We start from the raw sequence: 14,991 nt of genomic DNA, 5'->3' as shown, positions 1-14,991 counted from the left end.
AACTCTTGTATTATATCTGCAAAAAGGTTAAATCAAAGGCATGTAATTTATATAATCAAGTACATCGTTTTAATAGTTTTGCGTTTAGATTTTGTTAGCATCATTACAGTGTAGTAGTTCTTGTTTTATCTAAAATTAAGAGTATGACAGAAATCTTAGTAGACAGTTAAGTACATAAATATTACACAAATTAGTAATAAACACAACTTTTTCAGTTACTACTGTACTGATAAAATGATAAACACTTTTGCTCAGAAAGAAACTATATATCACCTTACAGTTGGGTGTTACAAATAAAATAATATAGTATAATATAATAAAATATAATATACTAAAGTCATAGCTATCGCTCTCGAGAATTATCTTCACGTGAATAATACTTCTAATCTGTGCAACAATAGAATCCTCATATTCACAGAATCATTTCTTTCCTGCCCTCCTCTGCAGAAGGCGCAGAACCCCCAGCGTAGCACTAAACACGCGGTCATGTTTAAAGATCATCTTGTAGAATGTGTGCAGAGGCAGTTGGCCAGTTGGATCTGCATGCTTGAGGGCAGTCATGGGCATGTACACTTTGTTGGTCTGGTGACGCAGAGGAGGGTCCTTGGCTGTGATCACGTTAACTGTTTGCTGAAAAATAAAAGCAAAAAAATTAAAACATTCATAAGTTTTCTTTTTTTTTTGTTTCCCGTTTGGATCTTTAGCCATCAGAATTGTTGTCTTAAGGCCAAGAAAGATGCCAAGCGGATTTATTTTACCAAGTGGATCATCATGGCCTTGCCATATTGGTCCATTTGATTGACCTTTATTATAATTATGTATTTATTTTACAAACGGGACAGACATAACTGGGGGATAGGACAGGGAGAAAGAATGAAAGAAAGAGAGGGAGAGAAAGAAAACCAGAGGGGAGAAGAGACGGTGAGAAAGGGGGGTAGAAAGAAAGAAAAACAAACAAAACACCTGGATCACCTGTATGGAGAAAAAAAAACAGAAGAGAAAGCAAACAAAAAAAAGAGCAACATAATAAATACAGCACCATCACCATAAACTAGCTAGCAGTAGATAACAGTAGATACTAAACATTAAACGATATTGTGCAGCACGCAAGATAGACAGCGCACAATGTGCTTTGAGGCAGCAGCCAAGAAAGGTGTAGTCCGTGTCTGTGAACACCCGTGTGTACACCTGTGTGCACACCTGTGTGGATCAGCATGCTTGTATTCCAAAGGTTTCTCCATGTAACGATCTGCTGGGGAGTGTGGGGAGGCACAGCCCCGTCCCCCAGGGCATGAAGCAGGTATAGAGGAGATCCAGGCCCCAGATATCCAGAGGCCCCAGAGTACGAGGACCCGAGGAGGACCACCAAAAGGGGGGAACCGTGCCACCCTCCTGGGAAGAGCTGAGTAGAGCCCCAAACGAGAGGTCACCCTGCAGCTACGGAGCAGAGGCCAGAGGGGGTTGTAGTGGCGTGCCCGCGGGCTCTCCCGGCAGCCTCTCTGTGCCAGAGAGGACCGAGCTTCAGGCCCATTCATAAATTTTCACTAAAAAACATGTTATTTTACCGTACCTTTAAAAACACAATTTTAACCACTTGCCTCAGCCACTTCCTCTGGTGTCTGACTTAAAGAAGTAAAGATTTCTTTAGAGTATGGAAGGTAAAGTTCCCTGAATATCCTGGCAGTCTCTTCATCCGTCCCTGATAGATCCATCTTCTCAGCACTTTCGTACATTTTCCTTTCAAACTCCGTCACCACAGGGCCAGGTTCTACTAGAGTTGTCCTTTGAACAAGGATATAAAAAAAACATAACATTAAGACCACTGTCCCTTTACACTCATTAAGTTTTTAATATTTTGCCAATGTGGGCTTACTGATAACTCAAGTTTTAGTTGTGGGCTGGCTGCATTTTTAATGCTGTAGTATGTTTCAGGACATGTAATCACTTGATGTTAAACTTCATTGCTTGCACTGCCAGACTTTCACAAAATCCTTCCACAGCAAATTTGGATGCAGAGTAGACATCGTTGAACAGAAGTCCTGGTTGGAAATATTATGAAAGATGTTAGCTTTTAGTTTTTTCTACATTGTATGCATGTTCTGAAGTTTTTTATCAGCACAAACAAACACACCCTGTAGTCCCATGACACTGCTCATCACCACAATGTGGCCACTCTGTCGCTGCTTCATGTCAGGCAACACCTCTTTCACCAGACGCACCAGGCCAAAGAAATTTGTGTCAAACAGCTCCTTCATTGCATCGATACTCTGGCACTCCAGCGGCCCAATCATGCCAACACCAGCATTGTTTACTGTAACAACAGAATACACTATGCTTTCAAACTGTATACTTGTAAAAAGAAATGTTGAATTCAATTAAAGCTTATCTACAAGATGGAGGAAAAACAGACCAAGAACATCCACCCGTCTGTTCGGCAAGCTGTTAATACATTCTTTGATGGAAGTTTCACAGCAGGCATCCAACTCTTTGATTTCGAGGGTTTTGTTTAAGGAATCGCCTGCTGCTTTCTCCAAGGGTCCCCGTTTCCCAAGATCTCTCATGGTGGCAACCACTGCCTCAGATAAAGAGGGAACACACTGACTGTCAGCAATGATGGTTACTTCTACCACCTACCTGTACTATAAGCAAGGACTGATCAGCTGACCTTTAAACCGCCTCAGTTCATCTTTGGCCAGCCGTGCAGCCACAGCCAAGCCAATGCCAGAAGAACACCCAGTCACCAGCACCCTCCGGGTTGCCATGCTCGTTGATCTTTGACCTAAAGGTTCAGGTGGTCTTGACTGGTCAGTCAAACAACGTTGAGAAAAGAGAAATATTATTAAAGATGTTATTAAAGGAATATTCTTCAGCCAATGTAAAGTCTTTGTAGTAATCACTCTATTGGCATATACATCTAGCTTAGTTGGAGTTTTGTTTTGTTTTTTACCATGAATTGGATAAAAAGAAGAAATGTTACTGTTAAATACTTCTTTTTAATATGTATGTATGTATATATATATATAAAACAGCAAAAACTGATCACTCACATAATGCACTGGTTGACAATTTACTAATTAACTTAAAAAAAATTTTAACAAAAGGTCACTTCTTGTGTGTCCATGTGAAGTGATATTAAGACTAGAGTGCCTTTGTTATTTGTTAAAAGATTACATTGGCGCTAATCTGCTTAATGTGTGCTGGAATGTTTGTCTGCCTTACCAAAGCCCAACACCTTTTTATTCAGAATGGAACCAACAGATATTCACATAAGGACATATTATAAAGAGTTATTTTAAAGAAGCGGTATTATGAAGAGAATAGAATAACACGTTTAGAGACCAAGTGTAATAATTCTTAACATTAGGGTTTGTTTGTTTTTTTAAAGATAGTATTGCTTTGTAGTTATATATTAAGTCTCACGGCATCCCAAGAGAAATTTATTAAAATAAAAAATTACAATATTTTTTCCGTAACACATTTAAGTATAATTACACTATAACAGTTCAATGCTAATTAATAAAGTACACTGTGCTAAAGCAAAGTACTTGGTATACAATTTGTAGTGAGTCAACATAAACTATCACTGCAGAATGAATAGCCTGCAGCAGACGCTGTAAATCCCTACAGGACGAGTTAACCACATTCAAGTCGAACCCTAGAGGCATGTAGTTTTCTTTGTAGTTGATATTGTAATATACCAACCTGTGGAGCGAACAGCGCTTTCTTCACAACAGTGGATATGAGAAATAAAGAGACAGTAATAAACTAGTAGCTCACTCAACTTCGTAGCGCAGCATTCGGAGAGCAGAGGCAAGACTGGGACACGGCTACATAAGCCCAGTGATTATCTAAGGTCAGTCAGGCCGACGCAGTACATGGGTGTTGTAGTTTTTTTTAGCCAACAGCAGCTCCGTTGAAAACAGCAGCCACGCCGTGGTTGTTGCTGCTCCTGTAGCAGCCTTATGCCCTTAAAAATGTTAATTAATTATATAAATGTAAATCGAAATGTTCTAAAAAAAAACGATGGTTAACAAAGTTTACTGTAAAACGAGATCTAGGTCTCCTGTTGTAGTCCATGGAAAATACCACATTCATACCCTTATTTAAAATGCTGTTGCAGTTCGTCATTGTAACCACTATAGGTCACACTTGTTTTCCTGAACTCAGAGCTGGAGGTTACATCGACAGGCTTCAGAGGTTACCGCTATAATGAAATGGTTACAGTACGCATTACTGAAAATAGTTCAGCAACTGACTCAAAAAGGTGAAGTAATAATGTGTTAGTGTTACAGGATCTATGAAGTTGCACAACATACTTGGTGTTTTTTCCTTAGTTTCAAATCACTCTTTTCAATGAAGCAGTTTTTCTGAATCTCGTCTAATGTCTGTTTATATTTGAGGTGCAAATGCTGAGAATATCCAATGGATGGATATGAGTATTTGCGTAGAAGGGCTGTGTTTAAAAAAGTTTTTACCCACAGACAAAAACACAGTGTCACAGGCAAGGCAAAGAGAAAATTGTATATCTTTCTGAGTATATACATATATACATACAGTCACGTGAAGTAATGTCGCTGTAAGGTTAATCATTTGTGCTATATTCTGATATTCTGCCCTGGCAGGGGAAAACATTGTACCGTTCAGCTGTTGCATAACAATAGGAAATGTGCTCTTAATAAGTATTTAAAGGACATTTTTACAAAGAGAGGTTTTCCAACTCCTGTCAGTTTAGCATACATTTATAAGGCATTATGTCTATAAATTATAAACTTACTTGTCATGAATGACAAACAAGAAAATCATAAATAAGGATTCCTAGAGTTTAGTTTAGTGACTGTTTGTATTTTTCTGTGAAAAGAAAAGGTTATTTGGCACGAGGTTCACCCTAAAGTTTACATTAGCATTTATAAGAGGTAACTATGACAGACAATAACGTGGAAGTGCATGTTTAGAAGTGGAGACATTTGTTTCAAGTTACATGAATTGGTCCTGAAAAGAATAAAATCATATTATTTTTTTTATAATATTTATAGGGTTCACACTGCTTTGAATGATAGCAATGACTATTTCCTCTTGGGCAAACCAGTCAGCTTGAACGCACACGTAAAAAAACCCAAAAAAAACCTTCATGCTCAAATGCTTTAAATATACTCTACACATCTGCAGAACCAGATGGGTCCTTTCAGACTAGTAAAAGGAAGGAAATACCACACTGCGCACTGTGGGCTCACGGCACTATTAAGATGAAAAAGGGTTCAGTTTAGGATTACTACTTCTTGCATGACAGATGTTTATTTGCTTTACAGTTAGAAAGAACAAGGGTTGGATTAAGTATCCCAGTAGCTACATAACAGTCAACCAGCAAGAACTGCAGACTTACAACAATAAGACCAACAACTAACTCAATACTCAAGTTTAAGGATTTTCTCTTTTTTGTATTCTTTTTCTTAACAAAAGGACAAACATTTAAATCCAAGTTTCTGTTGTATTCAGGTTGCATGACACCGAATGGGGACAAGCAAGAAGAATTTGGTGTTCTGAGGGTACAAAACACATATCACACGATCTGTACCAACAAAAGGTACAATGTGAATTCTCTTGAGACGTGAACACTAATATGGTTCATCATTATGTCTCAGGTACTTCCTTGTCTCTGTTTAAATGTGTATACCAGTGCCAGGGGGTAACCTAAGACATTTTTTCACAATGTGAAAGAAAATAATACTGCATGAGAACTATTCATTTTGAATATTTGAGCTAATGCTTCACATGATGTTCAGTCACAATTTGTACAGACTGTTGTGGCACTCTTGGGATCCGATTTGTTCAAGTTTGAACCTAATATTAATTCCACTTAATACTAATCATTATTGCAAAGGTAATTTTACTTATATCAAAGTTTAGCCACTGGATCTGAAACTTATTTAATTATCCTTATTTTGTTATATTTTATGTTCCTGATGTTCTGTGTTACAAAACTGTTAACACTAGTCTAATTTACCCTCACCTGATGTTGCATAAAATTAGTGAAAAATATTAGCTCCACTCTGAGGGCTTATGTTAAATGCTGTACTGTGTAACTCTCTGGTACAGAATAGTAGAGATAATATTTCATCTCCTAATCATCTGAATTTGATAGATGTTATTGGATGTTATGAAAGAGGTTTCATAACATTTAAGCAGCACATAATTCCTGCCAGATTCTCTTGTTACTGTTTTGTATTCCCTCTGTTACTCCTTTGGATGTTTTGTGTTCTAGCTTTAGGGAGTGGTCAGTTTTCATAACCAGCTCTTTATAAGCAGAGCACTGGACAAGACTGCAGACATTCCATTTTTGAAAGCAGACAACAGTCAGCCAAGATGTAAGTACAATTTTAATTTCCACAAGGTCTTTAAAGCAAATAACCCTATATAATGTAAGAAGTAAATCAAATAGACAAGCAAAGTAACTTTAAATGTGCCTTTCAGGATTTTTGTTTCAGGACTTGTTTGTTTTCTTCTGGTTCTAACAGCTGAAGCTAGAGTTGGGTAAGAGACCTGAATTTGAACTGAAGACAGTGAGCACAGTTTTAGTCAATACCTATCGCAGGTAGTTGTTGCTATGGACTTGTAAAACTTCTTTAAAAAGCATTTTCCTCTGTAACTTCACAGCAACTCCTCTGAGTTAAGCTTCTGCACTGAGACACCAGAGTGCCTGCTGTTCGATTTGATTTGTAAGACCAAGGATTATGAGGTAAAATATTTTTTTCATATTTTAGGTGTAGCAAAGTTATAAAAACACCAGTTAAAATATGTTTGTTCATGTATTTCAGGTGCGTCACTATGACTCTGTGAAATGGGTCTCAACTAATGAGAAATCCTTCTTCATGGAAATGGCAATGCCAGTAGCATTTAATCGACTGTTCAAATACATCAGTGGTGAGAACCAGATGGGTGCGTATGTGTTTATCTAATTGTGTTTCACATTCAATACTCTATTAACCCCGTGTATATGAACACAGATAACAGCTATTTGTAAATGGGGTTTCTTTTCATAAAATACAATCTATATATAGTGAGGGTTTTAAGCCAGTTTTGAACACGTGACACGTCTAAATTTAAAATGGCCTTTGACCAAACATAATTACTGTATTTGGTTATATTCAGGGAGCAGTGGTAGTCTCGTGGTTTTATTGGATATTTTAGTAAGAAAACCTGCGTGTTTTTATATTCTTTTCTGCATTTTGTGTGCTTCTTCGTTGTGATGTTTGTTTCAGTTCCCAAAAAACATATTTGTGTTTGCATTCAGGAAAGAAAATTCAAATGACCAGTCCTGTTGTTGTGAAAATACCAGACAAGAGATTTTGGCAAATGGGCACCTACACAATGAGTTTCCTGCTGCCGACGGAACATCAGGAAAATCCTCCCAAACCTACTAATTCAGACGTATGTTTTTTAAACTAAAAAAATAGTGGCAAATATTTAATAGGAAATTATTTGATGACAGATAGTTTCATCATGATTTGCAGGTGTACATCACTGACACTCCAGATATGAAAGTGTATGCATATAGCTACGGAGGATGGATGACGACCTTTTCTGACAGCAGTAATGCTAATGACCTGAGTAAAACTCTTGATTCAGTTAAAGCAAAATACAAAAAAGGATCCCACTGTGCTGTTGGATACAACAGGTAAAGTAATCTCCATCATTAGAAGAAAAACATGTGAACGAAATCATCAAAAACAGCTTCAGTTTAAACTATTTTCTTGATTATTCTAATGTGAATCTGTGTCTGTGTGCGTCCCCGTGTTCCGTGTTTCTGTGTGGTCTTTCATGTTTCTTGCAGTCCAATGAGGATGTTTAACCGCCACAACGAGGTCTGGTTTGTTGCTGAGGATGAGCCGGTGTGTGAAGAAAAAAGCAGTGAGGAAACAGATTAATTGACTCACTGTGAATTGTAAGACCCATGCAAAAATATAAGCTGAATGCACCGTATACCTGTGGATTAACAGCAGCTTGTCTGTGATTTCCTTCTTTTAATAAAACTTTAAGCATTGACTCTTGATTCTTTCTAATCAATCCACCTCTGTTGATCTTACAACAGCTGCAGTGACAATACTGAATGAAAAAAATAACCCACAAGTATCCAATCGCAGTCGTGTTTAGCAGTACTACTCAATGCCACTAGATGACACTATTAGGCTGCACAACTGCATCCAGAATTCCAAACGCTTCCCAGGGCTTCAGTCTTTGCATATTTTAGCTACTTTTGCAGTACTTTGCATTTAAATGAAGGAAGGAGGACACTGAACAAAGGCTGTGAGCTTAACAAGGTAGATTTGGTTTTGGTATTGGTGGGGACGGATGATTCAACCACCGAGCCCTTTTTTTCCTTTTCGTCTTTGCTTCTTGATAAAAAATTAAAAAAAAGGGGGGGGGGGGAGATATACTTGCTTACCGGTACATATGCTATTCTACATGCTTTTAAACCATTTAAAATTACAATTCATAGTTTTATATGTGAATTATATAATGTTAAATTACTATTAAACAAATGACTGACTAAGTATTTTATACTTTAGTTTACTTCAACCATATTCCATATAAATCAGATATCATACAAAAATAAAAATAGCTTAAAATACAGTCATGACAATAAAAGAATATGACTTTAAGGACTTAACAACATTTCTTCAGTTATACTACACCAACATCTCTGATACATTAGCACTAAGGGAACACTGAATGACCTGGTGGTTTTTGCCCATAAAACTACTCATCTAAGATTACCACAAAGTAACAGATCTCTTAGCAAAATTATGCAACATTTTAGGCACACTATTGCCCCTATCAAGTCAGTGAGCTGGGATGTTTTACTCTAAACATGAACTACTGTTACAGCAACAGACATGGACTACTGGTGTCCCACACAACAACTCAGTGTCCACTATGTGAAGGAGCCAAACACAGGCCTTCTCCTCTCATTAACTGAGATAAACTGCTGGCATATTTGTTTTACATCTATACTGTCCAGTCTCTCCTAGTGGACATGGTAACACGTTATTCATGGTTACATACAATTTTAGACTGACGTGGGCCAAAGCCTAAAACGATGTGCCGGGAGTTTGCTCTTCTCCCCGGTTCAGATATTTGAAGTTTGCACAGCTACATTCTCGCCTGAAAAAATTGTAAAAGTTTATTTTGCAACCCAGAAAGAGTAATAAGAGGGGCACTGAAATTCGGGATTGTCCGAGAAAAAACCGGAGAGTTGGCATGTATTGCCTTGCATAGCCTGTAACTTTATTATGATGGACAGGTTTTATGAGTGAACTCGACTTTAAGTGACTTACAGGTTTCTTTGAAAAATACTTTCTTATATCCAGGTTCTTTTTGCTGCCATCCTCCTCTCCTCCTTGCAGGTCCTCGCAGCGCAGGATTGCCGCTGCTAAAACTAAACAGAGCTCCCTGAAAGGCACAGCCAATCACATTGGCCATATTTGTCACATGACGTAGGACTCCAGTAGAGAACGTAATTTAACTTTTTCTGCACCGCTGGGTGAATGAGACGTTGACAGATCGCTTTTTTTTTTTTTTTTTTTAATTTGTTTTTCTTTACTCGAAGAGATCAAATTATTGGTGGGGACAATTCAATAATCGCTGGATATTGGTGGGGACATGTCCCATGCCAAATCTACACCCTTGGAGCTTAACATGCCACTTAGAAAAGTAAAGAGACCCTTTTTTTTTTCTTTGGAATGTCATAATTTGTTTACTAGTTAATGGGTGCCATGACCACCTGCCCTTGGCTTTGGAATAAAGGTCACGAAAACATTCTAATGCGTTTTACTGCTTTGTAGCCTCTTATTACCTGTAGCATAGTTTAAAATTTTGGATATTACAATTGCTGTCTGTAGTTTCTCCTTCTCTGAAAGGATTTTCTCATGTTATACTAAGAATATATAATGTTGCTGTTGTTGGAGATACATTGTTTGCTACTTAATTATCCACTGATGCATACTTTAAAGGAAACACTACTTTATACAAATACAAATACCCCACTACATTTCTGGGATGTCATTCTAGATGTCTGTCAGCTAATTACTTTGACATTACACACTAATTAAATGAAACAACTCTGAGATGGGTTTTAAATAAATAACACTACATAAAGAGGTTAAATGGACCAATAATTACATTTTAAAAGAATACAAAGAAATCCTACTATACTAAATTTCTCATTTTCAACACTATGGCTCTTTGAAAGAGATTGATCATTAGGTTGGTAACCAATTCATCAAACTATCCAAAAGTTAAATAATTCTGTTGATACTCTTTTAAATAAATATTGCTCATAAAGGCAATAAAGGCATAAATTCCTCCTTATTCTTTTAATTTAGAATACATCTTTGCATAGAATTATCAATGCATTCTGCTGGTAAAACCTGTGTAATTATATTTCCATGTCACTGCAAATTCATTTTGAGTCTTTTATATAACACTGACCCTAGCATCAGATCTTCATTCACCCAAACCCTACATTATCAGCTCAGAATTACAAGTATAATGGAGGGAATGACAAATAAAATCAGAATGTCTGTAGTTTGAATAAAGTGATTATGTGTACTAAATGATTCTTATCAGGTGAGCTCAGAGTACCTTAATGATACTGACATGATTTCACTACAGGAAGATTCCAGCAGGTGGCTATTTGACTTATCAACCTATGTGTGGTTGATTGGCTTGCTTGCTGACAGACTAGCTGGTAGGAGTGCCAATCAGGAGAGGTTTTATGACACTCACTATAGATCGAAGTCCACATGTAGGCCTTAAACAAGATCAGTCCACAGCCGCTGGTTGGGCCTGCTCACCTGCCACCTGCAGTGTCTGCGGTCTCCTGATCTCTGCTACAATGAAGTTCAAACTGGGCTGAGTCAATGTCCCACTTATTAAAATGGACCTACCAGGTTATCACCTACAGCAGCACCAGCCTCTTGTTCACCACCCTGGTAACTATCAAGAGGATTTGATCAATTTGGAGGGATCATCAACATGTGAGTACTAGATGAAAGTGGCTATGGGTCAATAGTGAACTGGTATGTAGGTGTCAATAGATATATTTTAAAAATGTTGTGTGAAACTACCTGTGTTAAAAAGTTCATACTTTGAAAGTTGAAGCAGGTTTTAACATTGTCTGTGAATGTATATTATGAAAAACAGTAGTCACTTTCATTTGAAAAAACACATTTAGAATAACAAAACAAACAAAAAGGTTTTAAAGTGGTTCCCAGAAGATTCCCTTCTGTCATAGAGGAGATAGAGAGAATAGTTCTGGATATTATGTAAGGGTCATATCTGTGATCATAGTCAAGCAAATCAAGCCCAGTGATAAGGTACTGTCTACAGCAAAGCGATGGTCCTGCCCACTGTTCTTTCAGCAGCTGGGCAATAAACCCTGTTAGATGACACTTTTACACTTCAGCAGCACAGCATTCTAGTCTCTTTAGCCACTCAGGATTTACAAAATTCTAACTCATGTCTGATTGCTAATTATCCTCCTGTTTTAGATGACTTGAAATATTATACTTGGCACGGCACACATGATTCCTTGCAACCTTACCAAATATACTAATTTCCAACATATTATATACATCACATATTTGATATGAAAAGTGTATTCAGTTTAAGCAGTAGCTTTGCATATCATTGAAACAAAACATTGTTTAAAAAAGAAGAAGAAGAAGAAGAACACCCTCAAACGGTGAAGTTTGTGTCATAATGTAAATCTTGTCATTAAATATTACTGGTCCTCAGCTCAGGAGCAAAAGACAGAGGCAGAGAGTAGACTGGACTCAGAGGACAACTGTCCTGTCTGTGGAGACAAAGTGTCAGGATACCACTATGGACTTCTTACCTGTGAGAGCTGCAAGGTAAAGGATAAGGTTTGGGCAGTGCAAAATATGCATTCTGTTATGCCACCAAAAGTCATCTTAGCTTTGTTAACTGCAAAACCAAAGTGACTTATGAGTCCACAATAAATAACACATTAATGGTTTTGAATTAAACACCAGGTAGCTATAATCTGGTACTACAGATATATTAAGAGATACATGTCCCGTAGTTCTACGACAATAATGATGCACATGTAGATATCTATGGTTTTGTGGTGTGCATAAAGGTTCCCTCTCTCTCATTTTCTTTGCAGGGCTTCTTTAAACGTTCAGTGCAAAACAACAAACATTACACCTGTGCAGAGCAACAGAGGTGCCCCATGAACCTTTCTCAGAGAAAACGTTGCCCATTCTGCCGCTTCCAGAAGTGTTTAGCTGTGGGTATGAAGAAAGAAGGTACACCAAATTGCCACCACTTCATTCACAGCTAATTTGTAGACCATTCAGTTGCAACAGGCTTTCTCTTTCACTGATACGCAAGGTTGTTTTTTTTGCCTCCCTTGAGACTTATCTAAGAACTCATAAAGCAGTGCTGACCCAGATTGTAAATTATGTAAATGATTGCAAACTCTAAATGGAGTGAGATTGTAATTTTTTAAAGATGATCTTTTACATATTTTTGTTTATAATTAAATATTTGTTTGATGTTCTCTCATCAGCGGTCAGAGCAGATCGTATGAGAGGAGGCAGGAACAAATTTGGGCCCCTCTACCGCCGGGACAGACAAATGAAACAGCAAAAGGTGTATCACCAGTCAAACACTGATCCCTACAGGATTAAGGTAGAAACTGGACAAATACATGGTCCCCACGCTCTAAATGACCTCCAGGTGGTAACCAGCTGCATCAGTCATCCATTAACTTCTGAAGCTGTTAATCAACCCCACATGTATACTTCTTGCATGGGGCAGTCAAGTGAACCCATGTCTCTGGACTGCACTGTGAACACAAACAGAGGTCTTACTCCTCCATCCCTGCCTTACCCTGGACTGTACCACTGCACTTTCCCTGGACACCCTGAGGAGAAGTTGGAAGTGCCTTTTGGCTACAGCCCAGTTCCTGTAAACTATACAGTGTATTCAACCCCAAACAGCTCATTCACACCAAGAAGTACACTAGAATCATCGCCCTCTTCAACAAAAAGCTTAACCACTCCTGTATCCCAGGCTCCCACACAAACACCAACCAACCCTCTATCATCAGCGCTTACACCTAACTTCTTAAGCCAACTGCTGGAAGGGGAACAGGATGAGAGCCAGCTGAATGCCAAAGTTCTGGCCAGTCTTCAGAGAGAACAGGCCAACCGAGGCAAGCACGACCGTCTGAATACATTCAGCATTATGTGCAAAATGGCTGACCAGACTCTGTTTTGCCTAGTGGAGTGGGCCAGAAACAGTTCCCTCTTTAAGGAGCTGATGGTGAGGAACCATTAACTCATGGGATACACATGAAATTAATAACACTTTTCTAGCGATACAATGATTAATTAGCTGTTAGAGTAGATCTATCCCATTTGTTCCTTAACATGCATGCGTCCTTAATTGAGGCCATCCAGTATAATCTTTAATTTGCAAATACACACAAAATCTTTCCAATAGGTGGAAGACCAAATGGTGCTGTTGCAGAGCTGTTGGAGTGAGCTGCTGGTACTAGATCACTTATGTAGACAAGTGACGTATGGCAAAGAAGGCTGCATATATCTGGTCACAGGACAACAGGTTTCTACTTTAAAATGCTGCATTCTTACATTTAGAAATGTTTCAAAGAAATGAAAGTAATAATGAGCACATTCTTTGTCTTATTCTGATGCAGATTGAGGTGTCAACCATCATTTCCCAGGCAGGAGTGACACTGAGTAGCCTGGTATCAAGGACCCAAGACCTAGTATCCAAACTTAAGGCACTCCACTTGGACAGACACGAGTTTGTCTGTCTCAAATACCTGGTGCTATTTAACCCCGGTGAGCAATTTTCCTCGAAGACACATATCCAATGTAGCTTTTGTTCAACGTTAATTATGTTTGTGTTGTGTGGGTTTTTTTCTGCTCTAGATGTGAAGTCAGTGCATAACCGCAGGCAGGTAGAGCAAACTCAAGAGCGAGTCAACAGGGCGCTGATGGAGTACACTCAGCAAAATCATCCAGGACATTGTGACAAGTTTGGCCAGTTGCTTCTTCGGCTGCCTGAAGTTCGCAGCATTAGCTTGCAAATTGAGGACTATTTGTACCAGCGCCATCTTCAAGGAGATTTGCCCTGTAACTCTCTACTTACAGAGATGCTGCACACCAAGCACAGCTGAGAAGATGATATCACTTGTGGTACCAGAGTGGCCACAGTATGCTGCTGTAAAGTTGGTACGTTCTTTTCTGCCTTCCACATTCACCTTTCCATTACTTTTTATGATTGTTGAAAGTAAGGGAAAAGCTATCTATCACAGATCATCAGTGCAAAGAAGTATTTGCGTACCCATGCAATGCTTTGGCCAAGTCTATTGCCTGCAGTGTTACCACAGCCAAATAGCTCATCAGTTTCTTTAACAGTATTCTTGAGAAATGTGAGAACCAAGCACTAACGTGTTGTTTTTAGTAATCAGGAAGAGCTTAACTGGCTAAAGAGGAAAGAAAAATGCATCAATAAAGTTTTACATTTTTACACAAGTCTCTGTGTGTACTTAAGAGGAAAATTATGACATATTGGTGCTATTTTCTCACTATTCCGCAAAGAAACTTCTTTCCAGCTGATTTTACCTTTAACAATTTTTTCAATTATTACTGCTCCAAGTACTACAATAAAAACAAATGAATGTGGGAAAGAAACATGAAGATGAAAAACAAGATGTAGATGATTTAAAATGGATTTTATTCATCTGGTTAAGTTGCCAAAGAAGTCAGTTAAGTCCGTTTATGGAATGAACATTTATAGTGTGCTGGCACAGATCCAAAAACAAGGGAAAGAAAACCAATGTTATGACAACTTCTATGAAATGACTACATGACTTATAACCTAAACCAAAAAAAAGAAAGAAAAACTAAAGGAAAAAAAAAGGATAACCTGAAACTAAAC

At 38.1% G+C, this 14,991-nt stretch overlaps 3 protein-coding genes across 4 annotated transcripts; 2 read left to right on the top strand and 1 right to left on the bottom strand.

Moving 5' to 3' along the window:
- Positions 1-55: 55 nt before the first annotated feature.
- On the bottom strand, positions 56-3,841 carry LOC146671854 (retinol dehydrogenase 8). The gene is made up of 7 exons (XM_085404238.1): positions 3,703-3,841; positions 2,666-2,801; positions 2,411-2,572; positions 2,132-2,311; positions 1,946-2,039; positions 1,599-1,782; positions 56-630 (listed from the first exon to the last, which is right to left on the bottom strand). Exons 2-7 carry the CDS (start codon positions 2,760-2,762, stop codon positions 421-423), a joined length of 927 nt encoding a protein of 308 aa, XP_085260364.1. The 5' UTR covers positions 2,763-2,801; positions 3,703-3,841; the 3' UTR covers positions 56-420.
- soul5 (heme-binding protein soul5) lies at positions 3,716-8,040 on the top strand. Of its 2 annotated transcripts, XM_085404239.1 has the most exons (9): positions 3,717-3,853; positions 5,494-5,581; positions 6,260-6,362; positions 6,469-6,528; positions 6,652-6,733; positions 6,813-6,933; positions 7,289-7,425; positions 7,509-7,672; positions 7,829-8,040. In XM_085404239.1, coding segments are annotated over exons 3-9 (660 nt in total). In that variant the 5' UTR covers positions 3,717-3,853; positions 5,494-5,581; positions 6,260-6,360; the 3' UTR covers positions 7,923-8,040. The 2 variants fall into 2 exon arrangements, with proteins under 2 accessions (XP_085260366.1, XP_085260365.1); XM_085404240.1 differs by lacking the exon at positions 5,494-5,581 and having other exon boundaries at positions 3,716-3,853.
- Positions 8,041-10,829: 2,789 nt separating this feature from the next.
- nr5a5 (nuclear receptor subfamily 5, group A, member 5) lies at positions 10,830-14,430 on the top strand. The gene is made up of 7 exons (XM_085405240.1): positions 10,830-11,033; positions 11,794-11,909; positions 12,185-12,326; positions 12,590-13,347; positions 13,528-13,647; positions 13,742-13,889; positions 13,980-14,430. The coding sequence occupies exons 1-7, from the start codon at positions 10,934-10,936 to the stop codon at positions 14,225-14,227; spliced, it is 1,632 nt and encodes a 543-aa protein (XP_085261366.1). The 5' UTR covers positions 10,830-10,933; the 3' UTR covers positions 14,228-14,430.
- The last annotated feature ends 561 nt before the right edge of the window (positions 14,431-14,991 follow it).

Source organism: Rhamphochromis longiceps, linkage group LG4, assembly GCF_057381845.1.
Source record: "Rhamphochromis longiceps isolate RC_006_pf linkage group LG4, R_longiceps_female_GT1.1, whole genome shotgun sequence".
Lineage (NCBI taxonomy): Eukaryota > Metazoa > Chordata > Actinopteri > Cichliformes > Cichlidae > Rhamphochromis > Rhamphochromis longiceps.
Note: the sequence above shows the minus strand (reverse complement) of the source record. Positions and strands in the feature narration are given on the sequence as shown.